General features: G+C 48.4%; 1 protein-coding gene across 7 annotated transcripts in view; it reads left to right on the top strand.

Annotated features, from left to right (window-relative positions):
- TNRC18 (trinucleotide repeat containing 18) overlaps nt 1–16084 on the top strand; it is a 470959-nt gene that overhangs the window by 195813 nt on the left and 259062 nt on the right. For all 7 annotated transcript variants that reach the window (XM_069645534.1, XM_069645537.1, XM_069645536.1 and 4 more), the window contains one exon: nt 13989–14370. In XM_069645534.1, the coding sequence (XP_069501635.1) occupies nt 13989–14370 (382 nt within the window). The remainder of the gene's footprint in view (nt 1–13988; nt 14371–16084) is intronic.

Here is a 16084-nt window from a genome sequence, read left to right as displayed (position 1 = left end):
AGTTATATTCAAGTAAGTACTATTTAAACTAATCCACACAATAGAAAACCTCAGCAAAATACAGTAATGAAATGAACACAGTTAAATGGAAGGTAAAATCACTTAGTCACTCAGAAAATGTTCTGTTGTAGGAATAAAAGGGGCTTTTTAGCACCAGCAATAGTAACTCCATACTTTCATAGACCTATATAATACTGTTCATAGGCCACAATGCTTTAACAGTTCATCCCTAACTATTTGTGAGTTCTAAAGAGTATGTTTGGAGGGAATGCAGGTAAGACCAGCAGATAAGGTGAAGTATTGTCTGTAGAATGCTTTTGTTGGTCAATTATCAGGGACCTTGGAAAGGACTACCTATAGGCGCACAAGCTTTAGGCCGGGGCGAATGGTATGGGTGAACACCCATACACCGGATTCAGCACTCCAGTAATACTGTAAGTACTACCCCCCGAGCCCCACATAACTGAGGCGTGATGAAGCTCGATTCTTTCATGATGCTACAGTGGAGGACCCAGTCGCCTGTTCTTTTTGCCAGAAGGTGGGATTCTCGAAGGGATGTCGCAGCAGCAGTCGAGAGAAAGGACTCTAGGCAAGGAAGTCTTCATATTACCACATCAGTCTGCACAATTCTTCGGTCCTGTACTCTGGTGAGGGGAATTTGGGGAGGGTGCCGGAGGGATCTTGTGTCTGGAGTAGGGCTGTACCGAATAGCATATTTAGTATTCGGCCGGATACCGAATAGTTTGTCAACTATTCGGCCGGAGCCGAATAGTGAGCCGAATATTTTTTTTTTTAGGCAAACATATTCTAGGGCATAAAAAATCAGCATTTCAATGAATAAACTAAGGAGGCATTCTATTGCATGGGTACATATTTATTAATTGGACACATCTCTGTAAGCTTATGAGAAAAGACAAAGAAAAAATACAAAAGTTACGGGAAAAGCCCTCACTCTTAGTAAGAGTAACCTGTAAGGGGAAGGTTGTATTTTAGGAAAACAAGCCTTTCAACATTTTCAGCTAAGAGGCTACTTGTGTGTTTATCTCCAGGTGAACTGAACACACTCTCGCTGTACACACTGGTAGGAGGAGGTGCCAAGTACACACGCGCAACTTTTGCCAACTCTGGAAACCGAACATTGTTCATGTCCCACCACTCCAGCGGGTTTGCAGTTTTAGGGAGCAGCGGCTCTCTCAAAAAGACAGTGAGCTCAGTGTCCAGGGAACTTATGGACGGACTCTCACCAGCCGTGGACTGCTCAACAACACTGTCCCAGAATGCCCATATGCCACATGGTGGAACGCTCTTCTTGGATGGTGGCTCATCCTCTTGTGGGTCAGGGTCTGCAGGTTGCCCCTCAGGAGGGGAGGACTGCTCACAGAAGGCTAAGACAGTAGAGTGCATAGAACATTTCACATTGTTGGCCACAACATCATTGCTGAAAAAATGTTAATTTGAACCGCGGATCGATGCCTGTTGCCACACAGTAGATAGATATAGCCTCAATGTCTTTGAATCTTGCCTCTACAGCCTTCAATAACTCTGCTTTCACTAGCTTCACACCAGTGTCCCTAACCTCGCCAGAGCTCAGGTAGGCCCTTAAAGCTTTCACAGCAGGAACAACCAAGGAGATGCTTGATGCATGAGAGCAAATCTCCTTTGTGAGCTCTGCAAAGGGTGCCAACAAAGATGAAACATTTTCTGCCAAAAGCCACTGGCAGGCAGAAAGATTTGACACTTTATCGTCCTCCGCACAGTACAAACTTACTGGCCGCCTCTGCCCCACCTGTCGCCCCAGCATCAAAAAGGACGAGTTCCACCGTGTAGATACATCTTGAATCAATTGCAATTCAGGCAGCCCTAGATCTTTTTGCAGTGCGTGCAGGCGGGACGTGGCCGAACTAGAATGTTTGAAGTGGCCTACAAGTTTCCTTGCATGTGCCATCATGTCTGACACGGATCTTTGCACAAAAAGGCCATCATGGATGCAAAGCTGTAGGGTGTGAGCAAAACAACCCACACTAGCTAGGTCTGCTTCTCTGAAGGCCTTGCACATGTTAGCGGCATTATCCCGAAGAATGACGTGCACTTTGGAATGGCTAATTTGCCACCTTTCTAGCATTTCTTGAAATGCTAATCCTATTTTGGCACCAGTATGGCTTCCGCCAAAAGCCTCGCACTGCAACAAAACTCCATGCCTTTTCATGTTGCTGGCCAGCCAATGCCCTGTTAAGCTCATAAAAGATTTCACAGTGTTCTCAGATGTCCAAATGTCCACAGTAAATGCAATTTTCTCAGCCCTCTGAACCAATAAACTGGCTCACTTTCTCATACAGGTCGGGGATGATGCGCGTTGAAAAATATTTACGTGATGGAACCTTGTACCTAGGCTCCAATTTATGGAGTAAACGCACAAAACAGACATCCTCAACAACAGAAAATGGTTGCAAGTCTAGCGCTATCATTTCGCCAATACTGCGATGCACTGCATGTGCGGAAGGGCTGTCCAGAGGCCATGCTTGTTTTTTGTCCAGACAATCTTTAATCGACAGCTGTGACAATGCCCTCTTGCAATTTGCGGGAGACACATTGCTATTGATTCTCCCAACAACTGCCTTTTTTCCTTTCATATTGGACATATTCATTGTGATGTTTGGACCGCAGATGGTTGGTCAGTGCTGATGTGCTGCACTGTCTCGAGTTTGCAGATCCATGAGACAAAACCGCAAGGCACACAGAACACACTGCCTTGGAGTTATCGTCCATTTTTATGGTAAAGTAATCCCACACAGGGCCTGTTTTCTCCTTCGTGCTACTCATGCCGACAACAAAGGGGGTTCTGCAGCTCTGAGGGATAGGGTTTCTGCTGGGCACGTCTCCTAGCTGTTGCTTGTGGGCCTTTAGGTAAATCAGAAGCTCGTACTGGTGACAAAGAAATGTAAAGCAAAAGTCAAACTTAATTTTTTGGCAGGGCAGTACTGCATGATGGCTCTGGGCTCTGAAGTGGTATCGGGGTTAACTTTAAAAAAGTTTTTGAAAAAACCTTTTATCAAAAATAACTATGTAAAAAACCGAAATATGAACGACAAAAACTTCACTTGAAATTGCCAGGAGTTGGTGTCATTATGTACATCCATTGACGCCAGCAAGCATAATATAGCAGTCTTGCATTTAATCAGGCATATGAGTGTTAACCTCCCACCGCAAGCTTCCCCTGAATAGTAAAACCCCCATATTACTCACCAGGATTGTGGGCACTAAGCAGGCATCTGCATCAAGGTGGTGTAAGTCCGTCTCAGGGGTGAGCTTCCTTGGTACGTGCTGTCTTTTCTGGGCTGTGGTATAACTAAAGTAAAGAAAAGGATGATGTTACTGCTAGACAAGTGTTGCAGGATTAAGAAAATGCACAATTTTTCTACTCATCACATTTTGTCACAAGTCTACAAGAACAAATACATGGCCCAGGACAACTGGATCATAAGATCAAGAAACTATGGCCTAAAAGGAACAAACTATGAGACTCTTTGGGACGCAGAAGTCCCATCACAGCCAGTGGGACTGAGATCCACTCATAAAATATTTCAGACACAGAACTCTATGGAGGGCAAGGCTAAAAGCAACCCTGGGGGCTGCTCCAGCAGGGACATCATGGCACAATAGAGGGGGTGGGGGAACATGGGAGATCACCATGGGACAATTGAGGGGTGGGGGTAAATGGGAGTGCATTGCGGGACAAATGTGGGGGTGGGGGAACATGGGAGAACATTGCGGGACAACATTGGGGGTGGGGGTAAATGGCAGAACATTGCAGGACAACAGTGGGTGTGGGCGGGAATATGGGAGATCATCATGGGACAATTGAGGGGTGGGGGTAAATGGGAGTGCATTGCGGGACAAATGTGGGGGTGGGGGAACATGGGAGAACATTGCGGGACAACAGTGGGGGTGGGGGTAAATGGCAGAACATTGCAGGACAACAGTGGGGGTGGGCGGGAACATGGGAGATCATCATGGGACAATTGAGGGGTGGGGGTAAATGGCAGAGCATTGCGGGTCAACAGTGGGGGTGGGGGTAAATGGCAGAACATTGCAGGTCAACAGTGGGGGTGGGCGGGAACATGGGAGATCATCCTGTGACGATTGAGGGGTGGGGGTAAATGGGAGTAGATTGCTGGACAACTGTGGGGCTGGGGGGAACATTGGAGAACATTGCGGGTCGGGGGGGCACATGGCACCCCTGCTGCCTCACCGTGATGAGGGGGAACATTTCAAAGTGAGGCCGCCGGGGTGGCTTCAGTGCCCCGGCGGCCTCATGAGTCTGGGGGGGGCCTCTCCTGTAGGAACGGCCCCCCAATGCAAAATAAATGTCGGGCCACCGGCTTTGCACCAGTGGCCCGACCAGCATACCTGCAATTACTGCGGTGAGACCGTGGGGGTGCAGGGCACCCCCGCGGCCTCACCGTGGTGAGGGAGCATGGGGGGCACATTAGAAATGGAGGCTGACGGGGTCGGCAAAGTGCCCCGGCGGCCTCATAACTCAGGGGGGCCGCAGCCCCCCCCAATTCAATACAATGTCGGGCCACCGGCTTTGGCCCGGTGGCCCGACAAACACAACATTATTGCGGTGAGGCCGCGGGGGTCCCCTCTGGCCCCACGGCCTCACCGTGCTCAACGGGAGAGGGGGGGGGGGGGCACATCTCACAGCGAGGCCGCCGGGGTGGCTTCAGTGCCCCGGCGCCCTCATGAGTCTGGGGGGGGGGGCGCTCCTGTAGGAGCGGCTCCCCAATGCAAAACAAATGTCGGGCCACCGGCTTTGGCCCGGTGGCCCGACCAGCATACCTGCAATTACTGCGGTGAGACGCGGGGGTGCAGGGCACCCCCGCGGCCTCACCGTGATGAGGGGGTATGGCGGGGGGGGTCACTTACCTGGTGATTTCTCTGGGTCCGGGTGCTGGCATCTGCTGGAGCCCGTCTGTTGGCATAGGAAGCGAGGGAAGGGAAGAACTGTTCCCTTCCCTCGCTTCCTATTTCAACACGTTAGGCTGGTTCCTCTGTGGTCAGACTGCAAAACCCAATAGGCAAACAGCTTCTTTGGCTTCTGCAGCCTGAACACTGTCAAACTTTCTATGATTGGCTGTCATCTCCCAAACAGGGAGAGGGCAGCTAATCATAGAAAGTGGACTTCGGCTTTGGGTCCCTAAACAGAAACTATTCTGCCGAAGCCAGATAGCTGTATTTCAGCCGAAGTTCGGCAGAATAGGGACTCGAAGCCGAAGTTCGGTACAGCCCTAGTCTGGAGGTCCAACTGGCGCTCACCAAAGTTATGTGAGCATTCGTTCATGGGAAGTCGCTGCACTGCAGTTGGGTTGGAGGTCCCCTGGTATTGGTTGTTTGCAGCCCAGAAAGGTCACAGCACGTCGGGGAATGGCTTGTTCTGAAGGTAGGCTTATGGCTAGTTGGTCCCACCAGCCAAAGGGAAGGAGTCGTCTTAGCTCCTCTTTTAAAACCGGGTTGGGATAGTAGTGGTCTCTTCAGTTAGTGGAAGGGGCTTGATTAGTCTTCGGATCTTCTGTTTCAGTGGTGGACTTGGCTTCTCCCTCAGGAACCTCATCTGTTATCGGGGTTTCACTCATCCTCTGACAACTCTCCCTGTATTTTACAGAAAGGGGCGTAGGCTGTCCAATCAGGACAGCCAGCCCCCTACCCCCCTAGTGGGAACTGGTTCCTTTCAGGCACACCAGAAGACAAAATAGAGTTTCGGGATGATCCCATGCTTCCTGTCCCCGTAGACGCAATGGAACATCGGTGGGCTACACAAAGGGATCTGGCCGAAGAGCAAACTCCAATTGGGACCTCCTCCCAGGATGGTAGCGGGACCAAGAAAGAACAACCACACAAGAAATGGCGGAAAAAGAAAGGAGCTACCATGTTGGAATAAAGGTGACCCTCCTGTGCGTAGCCACAGCTGTGAATACAGCCTGCAGTGGAAAATGCCACAAAAGTAGGTAGAACACTTCTCCAGCATGGGGTCTGGCATGGATTCACATGCTCATGAATATTCCATGTTGTCAGGCTGGGAATCCTCGGTAAAGAAAAAATCAGTATCCGTTTCGTTTCTGATCTGTCTTTTTTAGTAGTAACCAATCACTGATCTCTGGGTCATACTGCCCTCTCCCTAAGCCCCGCCTCTGGCAGCCATCCTCAGATTTTTACCGCAGGCTTAAGTGTTGGGAGTCCTCGTGTTTAGCTCTCGAGTTTTTTTTTTTTACTGCGTTTTCACGTTTTTTTCAGGAGAATTTCTCATTTTTTCGGTTTAATGGAGCCTCAAGCTCCACCGTTTCTACTTCCGATAACGGGGACCCGTTTCGGAATTCTTCTGCGCCCCTCAAGGGTGAAGTTTTCGTCGAGTTTACACTTCTCGGAGGATTCCGGAAGATCTGCGGCCTACCTCAAGGACATGGCCCAGGACAAAGGGAGCTCGACGCCCGGATCCAAGCTGTTCAGGAACTGCCCTGGATGCGGATTATATAACTTTTTCAAGGAGGACGAGCATTTGCGATGTCTGTACTGCCTCCATGGGGACAAGACGCACGTGGAGAAGGACTGTGCGTTCTGCAAGAACCTTTCTGAACGGACCGAACAAGATCGTCGTTCCCGCCTCGCCACCTGGCTGGAGAAGGGCACAGCAAGTGAGAAGGCAAAGAAGAAGTCTGAGCGGGTTTCTAAGTCCTTTGAGGGCGCCCCGGCGACGGGGGCCTAACAGAAGGCCAAGCACCGCGAGTCAGCGGGCTCCGGGAGCGCCGAAAGGTCGGGCTCTTCGGTTGCCAAGCAGGGCGCTACTTCCCCGGCACGCCAAATACATCAAGGCGCTGAAATTCAGGATGGTCACCCTCCAGCGCGTACTGGGACAGCTGGAGGAAGGCGACTTCCGATCGTCACTGGACTCGAAGGATGCTTACTTCCACATCCCCATTGTAAAAAGGCACAGGAAGTTCCTCAGGTTCGTGGTCCAAGGACGCCACTACCAATTCAGAGTCCTACCGTTCGGATTAAAGTCGGCACCCAGGGTTTTCACCAAGTGCCTGGCACCAGTGGTGGCGCAGCTGCGCCTGCAGGGGATCCACGTCTACCCCTACCTGGACGACTGGCTAATTCGGGCAAGGTCAAAGGAACTCGCCGTCGATCATACGGCGAGGACCGTCGGGTTGCTCACAGAGCTGGGGTTCTCCATCCACTACCCCAAATCCCACCTGGTTCTGTCGCAGTAGCACTGTTTTTGGGGGCGAAGCTCGATACAGTGGAGCAATTGGCCTCCCCTTTCGACCACAAGCCAACGCTCTGGATCAGTGAAGAGGAAGTCCGAGAACCTGGGTAGGCCGCTGGAGCAGACCCGGTCGATCTCGAAGAGGGAGCGAGGCGTTGACCCTCCCCCCAAGGCGAAGGCCCAGGACGCACCTAAGGTGGTGAGGGCCTTGATCCACCCAGCTAAGGCCTCTACCGAAGTGGTCTCTGCGACCCTGGCGGAGCCAGCTGAGACTACACCAATGGAAACGGCCTCTGGGCCCAGAGTATCCCTGCCGCCGCGGAGGGAATCCTCTTTCCAGCCCATCGCAGCCCGTTTTTGTTGGTGCAGTTAAGGTAGGTTTGTAGAAGGTCATAACTAGCAGTGTAAAAGAGCAAGGGGCAGTTTGTAAATCTTTTGTGGTGGTGGAGTGAGGAAACCTGCAGGGTATGTTAAGGTTTTAATTTGGATTTGAGTGAAGAAGGCCTAAGATGAGGCATGTTTGATAGCCCGTTCAGTAGAAGTTTGTTTCCTTTTAGCACATATCAAAGTACCCATGTTCAGATTGCTATTTTTGACTGGTTTATGATTTTCACTGAAAACCTAATGATTTAAGGCCACCCCTTACACCTGGATTTGATGTCAATTACTTTTTTTTAGTTTTTGGTGCTACACAAATTCCTCCCACATATTCCTCATCTTGTGATAATTTGTTATCGCCAGCTTTGCTGCTTCGGAATTTTTTTTTTTCGGCAGAGGGCGCTGTGTTCGAGGTTGTGGCGTCGACTGTCCCTCGACGGGCTCCGTACCTTGTCGACGACACTGATGGTGTAAGTAGCTGGAGGCGCGCCCGTTGGCTTCAGTTCAGTTTTTCCGATTGCTTCGCTCTCGTGAACGGCGCGCTTCGAGATTTTCTGTCAAGAAAATGTCTTCATCAACCGATTCGACTCCCAAAACTGGGTTTAAGAAGTGTATCGACTGCGGGTCAAAGATGTCTATCACCGATCCTCACCGTATCTGTCTTTGGTGTCTGGGCTCAGACCATCGAACCGGCGACTGTGGCTCCTGTCAGTCCGTGACGGAGAAGACCCCCCCGTGAGAGGAAAAGTAAGTTAGCAGTGGGGCGGGAGGCGTCAAAGGGCTTTTCGAAAGCCTTGTCAAAAAAACATAAGAAATCATCTGATTCAAAAGAATCGGAACGTCGTAAAAAACATTTTGAAGAGATCACGATCTCGTAGCAGGTCGAGACAATCTTCTTCGTCGTCTTCTAAAAACTAAAAAGGAGACCTAGATCTCCATCGTCCTCATCGGATACATCAACGGAATTAGTTCGATGCCCAACAAGATCGGATTCCCCTTCAAAATGGAGAGCTTTAGAAGAAAAATGATGCCGGTCTTTGAGAACGCGGCCTTGACCCCCCTCGAAAAACCTCAGAAAAGCCAGACCCCGGTCGCTCCACAGGACGACACAGGGAAGTCGGGAACTACGGCGGTAAAACCCAGTAGTACCCATAAAACTCGAGTCGACGAATCGTCGAGAGATCCTCGAGGATCGAGTGTTTCTCCTATCCCTCATAAAAGGCAGAAATTGTCGAAGTCGAGTGCCGACAGCTTCGACAACGAAGCCTATATTATCCTCGACACCTTTATCGAAGGCCTCCTCGAGTGTGTCGAAGGTTCCTTCGAAGAAAACGCCAATTCCTTCGTCAAAAAATCAGGAGGAAGAGAGAAGGTTTACACCTTTACCCAAATCGGATTTTTTTAGGTCCATGTCTTCAATTTTCGAAGAATCTGGCTCGGAGGAGGAAGATGTAACTCCTTATGGAGTAAAATATGGCACTACACAAGTTCCAGAGGAAATTATAAACCCTGAAACAAAAATGAGACCTATGTGAAGCTCTGCATTCTGCTAGTGGTGTGGACACATCACCTGAATTGGAGTTTGCTGCACCTGATCCTGCAGAACACACAGACTCTGGGTATAGGAACTTGATGAGTAGGGTGATTGAATATATGGGTTGGGGAAGAGCCTCCCCTACTTTTGAGCAAGACGATATGACGGACATTATAGCCCGGGGACCCCGAAAGACCCAGTTCTCCCTTTCCATAGGGCGCTCCAAAGGACAGTTGAAAGGAACTGGGGAAAGCCTGATGGCATTGCTGCAGTAGACCACAATCTTCCAAAGAAGTACAGAACTTCTACTTCTGATCCAGAATACCTGAATAGACACCCTACGCCAGAATGTCTAGTTATTCAGGCTGCTACTACTTCCAGGCAGTCAGCATACCCAACCATACCTCGGGACAGGGAGGATAAAAAGGTTGATGCGTGGGCTCGTAAAGTTTTCACTTCGGGTAGCATGGCCTTGAAATCGACCAATGTCACTTGTACCCTAGCCAGGTTCACACATACCCTGTGGGAATGCATTTCGGCGGTGGCTGCACATATTCCGGAAGGCGAGGAAAGGGAAGGCTTCCTGAATATAGTCAATGACGGGAAGGAGGCAATGGGGAATGTCTCCAATACGGACTGGATACTGCTGATAGTATTAGCAGGTCCATGGCATCAAGCACAGTGCTACGCAGATTTGTGTGGTTGAGAAAGTCGGGGTTTGCACCAGATGTGCAGACCAGGAGGCTGTTTGGTAGTAAGGCTGACGAGAGCCTAGAAAAACTACAGACCTCGAAAGCAGCAGCTAAATCCCTTAGTTCCTCCATGTGACAGCCTCAGAAACCCTTTTCGGGCTCGTTTTTCTGGAGGGGTCGTCCTTTTCGGTACTACTCCTCTGTTGGTAGAGTAAGAGGACAGGCTTTTCAAAGGGGCAAAAGGAATGTCACTCGTGGTGGACGGGGAAAGACTACAAAGCCATCTTCAGGAACGGCATCTATGCCCTCAGCGCTCCTGCAGCCGCCTCCAAATCTCTCTGAGGTCTTATCATACAAAACACCAGTGGGAGGCAGAATCTCTCCGCATCTGAAGGAATGACGAGGCATTACTTCAGATGCTTGGGCACTGGAAACAGTAGCCCAAGGTTACTGCCTTCCTTTCCTAAAAAGACCTCACGATCATCCACCAGGAGCCAGCTCTACCAAAATTCCAGACCCGCTCCTTTGGCAGGAAATTATAACCCTGCTAGAGAAAGGTGCAATAGAACATGTACTTGTAGCGGAGAGGAACAAGGGCTGGTACTCCCCCTCCCCCCCCCCCCCCCTATTTTCTCATCCCCAAAAAGAGACGGAGGATTGCATTGAGACCCATCTTGGACTTGAGAAATTTGAACAAATTCTTCAGAAAGGACAAGTTCAAGATGGTAACCCTTTCTCAGATCCTTCAGGCTCTCCAACTCCAAGACTGGTTGGTATCGTTGGACATTCAGGATGCTTATTTTCATGTGCCAATCCATCCCAAGCACAGAAAATACCTGAGGTTTGCAGTTGGCGGTTCTCACTATCAGTTTCGAGTTCTGCCATTCGGGCTGACCTCCGCTCCGAGGGTTTTCACCAAGCTGATGGCGGTAGTGGCAGCGAGTCTCAGGAGAGGGGGGGGGGGGGGGGATTCACGTCTACCCGTACCTGGACGACTGGCTAATAAGAGCACGTTCTCCAGAACAAGCTCAGGAACACCTGTCGATCACCTGCCACTTCATCCACAACCTGGGCTTCTCCCTCAATTTCAAGAAGTCCCACAAAATACCATCCCAACAACTCCGGTTTATCGGAGCAGTCTTTGACACTTCCTCGGGCAAAGCCTCGCCGCCCGAGGTGAGGGCTCTCCACATCAAGCAGATGGTAACAAAATTCCAGAAAGCCCAGCATCTGCCGGCCTCCGATTTCCTGAGGTTGCTCGGCCTCATGGCATCCTGCATTGTTCTGGTTCTAGAGGGCAGACTGAGAATGAGATCCCTCGAATGGGCCCTAGGAACTCGGTGGTCCCAATTCTCGGGGAATATGTCAGATCTTCTGCAAGCGCAGTTGCTCAGGATCTATAATGGTGGGCTTGCAACGACAACATCCTCAAGGGAGAATCTTTTTGGCAACCATGGCCGGAGATAACAGTAGTGACGGACGCCTCACTCACGGGGTGGGGAGCTCACACCAACGATCTGACAATCAGCGGACGTTGGTCTCCATCGGAGTCCAAACTACACGTCAACCTATTGGAGCTGAGGGCAATCAGACTAGCGCTGAAGGCCTTCCTGCCCTCCGTACAGAAAAAGAATCTCCCGATAATGACGGACAACAGTGGCCATGTACTACCTCAACAAAAGAGGCGTAGGATCACTACCTCTGTGCAGAGAGGCAATGCAGCTCTGGTTCTGGGCAATACAAGAAGGAATCGCTCTATCGGCACTTCACCTAGCCGGAGAGCAGAACACGGCGGCAGACGCTCTGAGCAGGCAGAGCAGTCTCCCACGAGTGGGAGTTGGCTCAGGAAGTCCTTCTGGAGATCTTCGCCCTTTGGGGAACCCCTCAAGTGGATCTGTTCGCAACTACGGTAAACCGGAAGTGCGATCAGTATTTCTCGAGGGGAATTTCCCCCGAGAGGAGCTCTAGGAGACGCGTTCGTAGTGGATTTGGATTTTCCCCTGCTGTACACTTTTCATCCAGTCCTTGTGATTCCTCAAGTAATCAGGAGGTTGAGAAAGTTCAGGAAAACCATGATCCTAATAGCCCCGGACTGGGCCAGGAGGGCGTGGTACCCGGACCTTCTGAACATGTCTATCTGCCCTCCAGTATGTCTTCCACAAAGAAAGGATCTTCTCTCGCAAGAGGAAGTTCTGGTTCTCCATCCAGAGGTCACCACACTGAACCTTAATGCATGGTTTCTGAGAGGTTGAGCTACAAGGATTGGGATCTTCCGGATGACGTAATGGAGATTTTGCTTTTGGCCAGGAGGCCAGCAACAAAATCCTTGTACCGGTGTCGTTGGAATAAGTTCAGTAACTGGTGCAAAGATGGGGATGTGGACCCTTTTCAATGTAGCAAACCAATGGTGCTTTCTTTTCTATTACATCTGGCCAATCTGGGGCTCCAGATCGGAACAATCAAAGGATATCTTGCTGCGCTGTCCATTTCTTAGCGCTCCTCAGAAGAGTTTTCTTACTTTAACATACCATTAATAATACAGTTCCTGGAAGGACTTACAAATGTATATCCACCAATACCATTTCATGTTCCAATTTGGGATTTAAATTTAGTTCTTAAATTCCTAACATGTATACCATTTGAGCCTCTGCACTCCTGTCCATTGAGGTTTTTAACACTAAAGACTGTTCTTCTTGTGGCATTAACATCAGCCCGCAGGGTTAGTGAACTACAGGCGCTTTCGTGTAAACCTGCATATACCACATTTTACAAGGACAAGGTAGTTCTGAAAGTTAAACCATCTTTCTTACCGAAAGTATTTCCCGACTTCCATTTGTCACAGAAAATTGTTTTACCAACATTCTATCCTCCTCCTTATTTGGGAAAAGAGGAGGAGAGATTACATAGACTGGACCCCAAGGGGGCCCTCGCTTTTACATTTAAAGAATGACAAAATTACGTCAAGACGATCATCTCTTTGTGGGTTACACAGGTCGTAAATTGGGGTTAGCAGTGACAAAACCAACTATATCCCACTGGATCATTCTAGCTATATTGGAATGCTACAGATTAACAGGAAAAGACCCACCGGATGGGCTATGTGCTCACTCCACTAGGGGAAAGGCTACTTCTGCGGCTTTGAAGAGGAGTTCCTGCAAAAGATATTTGCTCGGCTGCAACATTGGGATCAATGCATACTTTTATCAAGCATTACTGCTTAGATGCCATCTCCTCCAATGAGGGGCTATTTGCCAGAGCGGTACTTCACTCTGTCCATGAAAACAAAAATAGCACTCCCACCTCCAAATTAATCACTGCTATGGGAGTCTATCACAAGAATACATGGGAGGACACAATCCATTCGAAGAACAAGTTACTTAACAACTGTAACGTTCTTTCGACTGGATGTTCCTCCCACGTATTCCTCATCGACATTCCCAGCCTACCCCATAGTACAGTTTCTTTTCTTACAATTTCCTCTCACGCTGGGCCTATCAGTCACATCATACGCCTGGATGTTCCACAAGTATTTCCTGAAAAACAGAACTGAAGCCAACGGGCGCGGCTCGAGCTACTTATAACATCAGTGACGTCGACATGGTACAGAGCCCTTCGAGGGACAGTTGACGCCACGACCTCGAGCACAGCGCCCTCTGCCGGGGGAAAAAAAAAATTTACATTTCCAAAGCCAGCTTCGCTGCTGATAACGAATTATCACAAGATGAGGAATACGTGGGAGGGACATCCAGTCGAAAGAAAGTTACAGTTGGTAAGTAACTTGTTCTTCTCTATGCTTATTGCTAGAAAACCTATTGGTAAGTGACTCCAGATATTGTCTTCTGCTGTCCATGCCATCAATGAGGCTAGCAAATTGAAAAAAAAATGTGTACTTGGATGTTTAGTTGAGCTTGTGTCCTCACCATTCAATGTTTTTCTGGTGTAATTTTGCATCCCAGGGATATCATTGGTAACCAGTATGGATTCTGGGGGCATTTCCAAAATGGATTAGTCTACAAAATATATCTTCTACTACCATTTAGTGTTTTGGCAGGAAGTAAAATCATTCCATGAGATGTTGCATGTTTATTCATGCCTCTTTCCCAATTTTTCCCTTTGTCAGGTTCTTGCAAAAAAGAGGAAAAAAAGACAGGCCAGTGATCAAGAACAGTTGGCTAATAAGCTGGACAAGGCCCTGTCACTCACAAAACTGGATAAACTGAAGTCCTCCTTTAAGTTTACCGAGCGGTGTACAGGAAAAGAGAAATGTGGGTCTGTAGGAAGTGGACACTGCAGCAAGTATGTGCTTCCCCAAGAGACCTTGCTGGACAAAGAGGAGCAAAAGAAATGGGCAAAAGGACTGCATTTGCCATTCAACACCTCCAAAGGGGTTAAACACAAAATTACTTCCAAAATGAAGAAAACAGAAGTGCGATTAAAGTCCAAAGGTCTGCTGAAGACTTCCCATTCGCCAACAATATCTGAAGTTAGCAGCTACTCATGTAGTAAGTAATGCAGAATATATGTTTTCATGTCCCTTTATCCTTTGATTTGTGTGCTGCAAGGGACATGGTCAACATTTTAGTCTTTCCATTTAACCTATTGATGATTGGTTAAGTATCTTCTTGGTTGATTGGTATCGATTGAAAATGAAACTGCTTATTTTTTTAGAAATAGTTTTTCGGGTTTGTTTGTCCCATGGTAATTATGCAAAAGATGTATACGTTTTGGCCGTGGCACAATTGTTTGCGGCCAAATTGACTTTGGTCAATTTGGCCGCAAAACCAATTTTGCCACGGCCAAAACCTTCTAATTAAAAGCCCCCACACACCTCTCACCTGCCCCCTCCTTACCTTTTCACCGTATGTGCAAGTTGTGACCCTGCAGCGTCGGTTACACCCCTCCTATGCGGGTCAGATGGACGCTGCAGGATTTTTTAATTTTTTTCATTTTTTTTTATTTTCCTGGCCCCCCCCCCCGCCTCCAGTCCTCTGGAAGCGGGGGACACCCCTGCTACCCCAAAGGCAATGTCCTCCCTCTCCCCGTGTTTGGTAGTGACTGCCCAAATTGCCGTTACTAAACGACCAAATGGTACTGTCCGAATTCAGCCAATTGTACCATACGGTCAGTTAGAAACAACCAATTTGGGTAATACCAATGCAAAGCTGCCTCTGATGTTGGAGAGATTATACTACTCCCATGTGTAAAAGACTCCTTGTGGAGTGTTGACCTCAGAAGTAGGAAATCTATCCTGTCTGAATAGGGTTGTCCCTAAAACATGGCAGCTGTTAGAGGAACCTTTTTTCCAAAGAGTTCTTGTTGTGGACCTCTAACGGAATAAATAAAGGGGATTAATTTTATGCTGCTAGGGGCTCGCCAGCCAACAGTAAATGATCTAGATTTCACACTTTGTACAACACTCCAGGCGGGGTGTTTAAGAAACATTCAACAAATAGCATGCTTTGTAGGTTTGCGTGTTAAAAGTGGTCAACTGCAGCATTGTCGAGTAACTAAAAAGAATCTTGGAGTTAACTCTTTGAGAGAAGACCACAGTAGATGTCGGTCAAATGTAGCTTCTTGCATGTACAAATTGGAATGTAAGCCATGGGATTTACCCATCTTAATTAGTAAAGCGGGTTTTAAGATAAAAAATTCCAAAAGTGGGACTGTTGGGCGGAGGTTTCCTAAAGTCCACTTATAGTAAGACTTGGCATGCAGGTCCCCAACTCTTGTTGTACTACTCAAGGAAACTTCGGTAGATGGCAGAGCAGTTGGGCTTATTGTAGGAAGGAGATGTGAGCTGTAGGTAAGTACACTGAACTCAGTAAGTACAATAGTCGAACGAAACACTTGCAGATAAAATGTTATATTAAAATGTACATTTATTATATTTACACAAGGAAAGTGGATAAATAGCTTTAACACATTTTGTAATAATACTTTTCAAAGGCCATTGCGTCAATGGTAGTTGCTTGCGGTACAATTGTTAGTTAGAAACCAATGTCAGTTCTACCATATTATCGGTACGACCGTGCACACTTGCGTTAAGACAGATATACGGTATTTGTATTTAGTTGGCAAAACCACATAAGATAGTCTTAGGAAGGAGAAAGGTTGGTTAATCGCACAGCAGCAGAGTTTTGTTCTGGAGTAATTTTTCAGACTAACTAACTGCTTTAGTCCAATCCCCAACTATACTAGAAAGTCGGTGTAGGAGCG

This window comes from Ambystoma mexicanum, chromosome 2p, assembly GCF_040938575.1.
Source record: "Ambystoma mexicanum isolate Mex_15411 chromosome 2p, UKY_AmexF1_1, whole genome shotgun sequence".
Classification (NCBI taxonomy): Eukaryota; Metazoa; Chordata; class Amphibia; order Caudata; family Ambystomatidae; genus Ambystoma; species Ambystoma mexicanum.
This window is presented reverse-complemented; position numbering and strand designations above follow the sequence as displayed.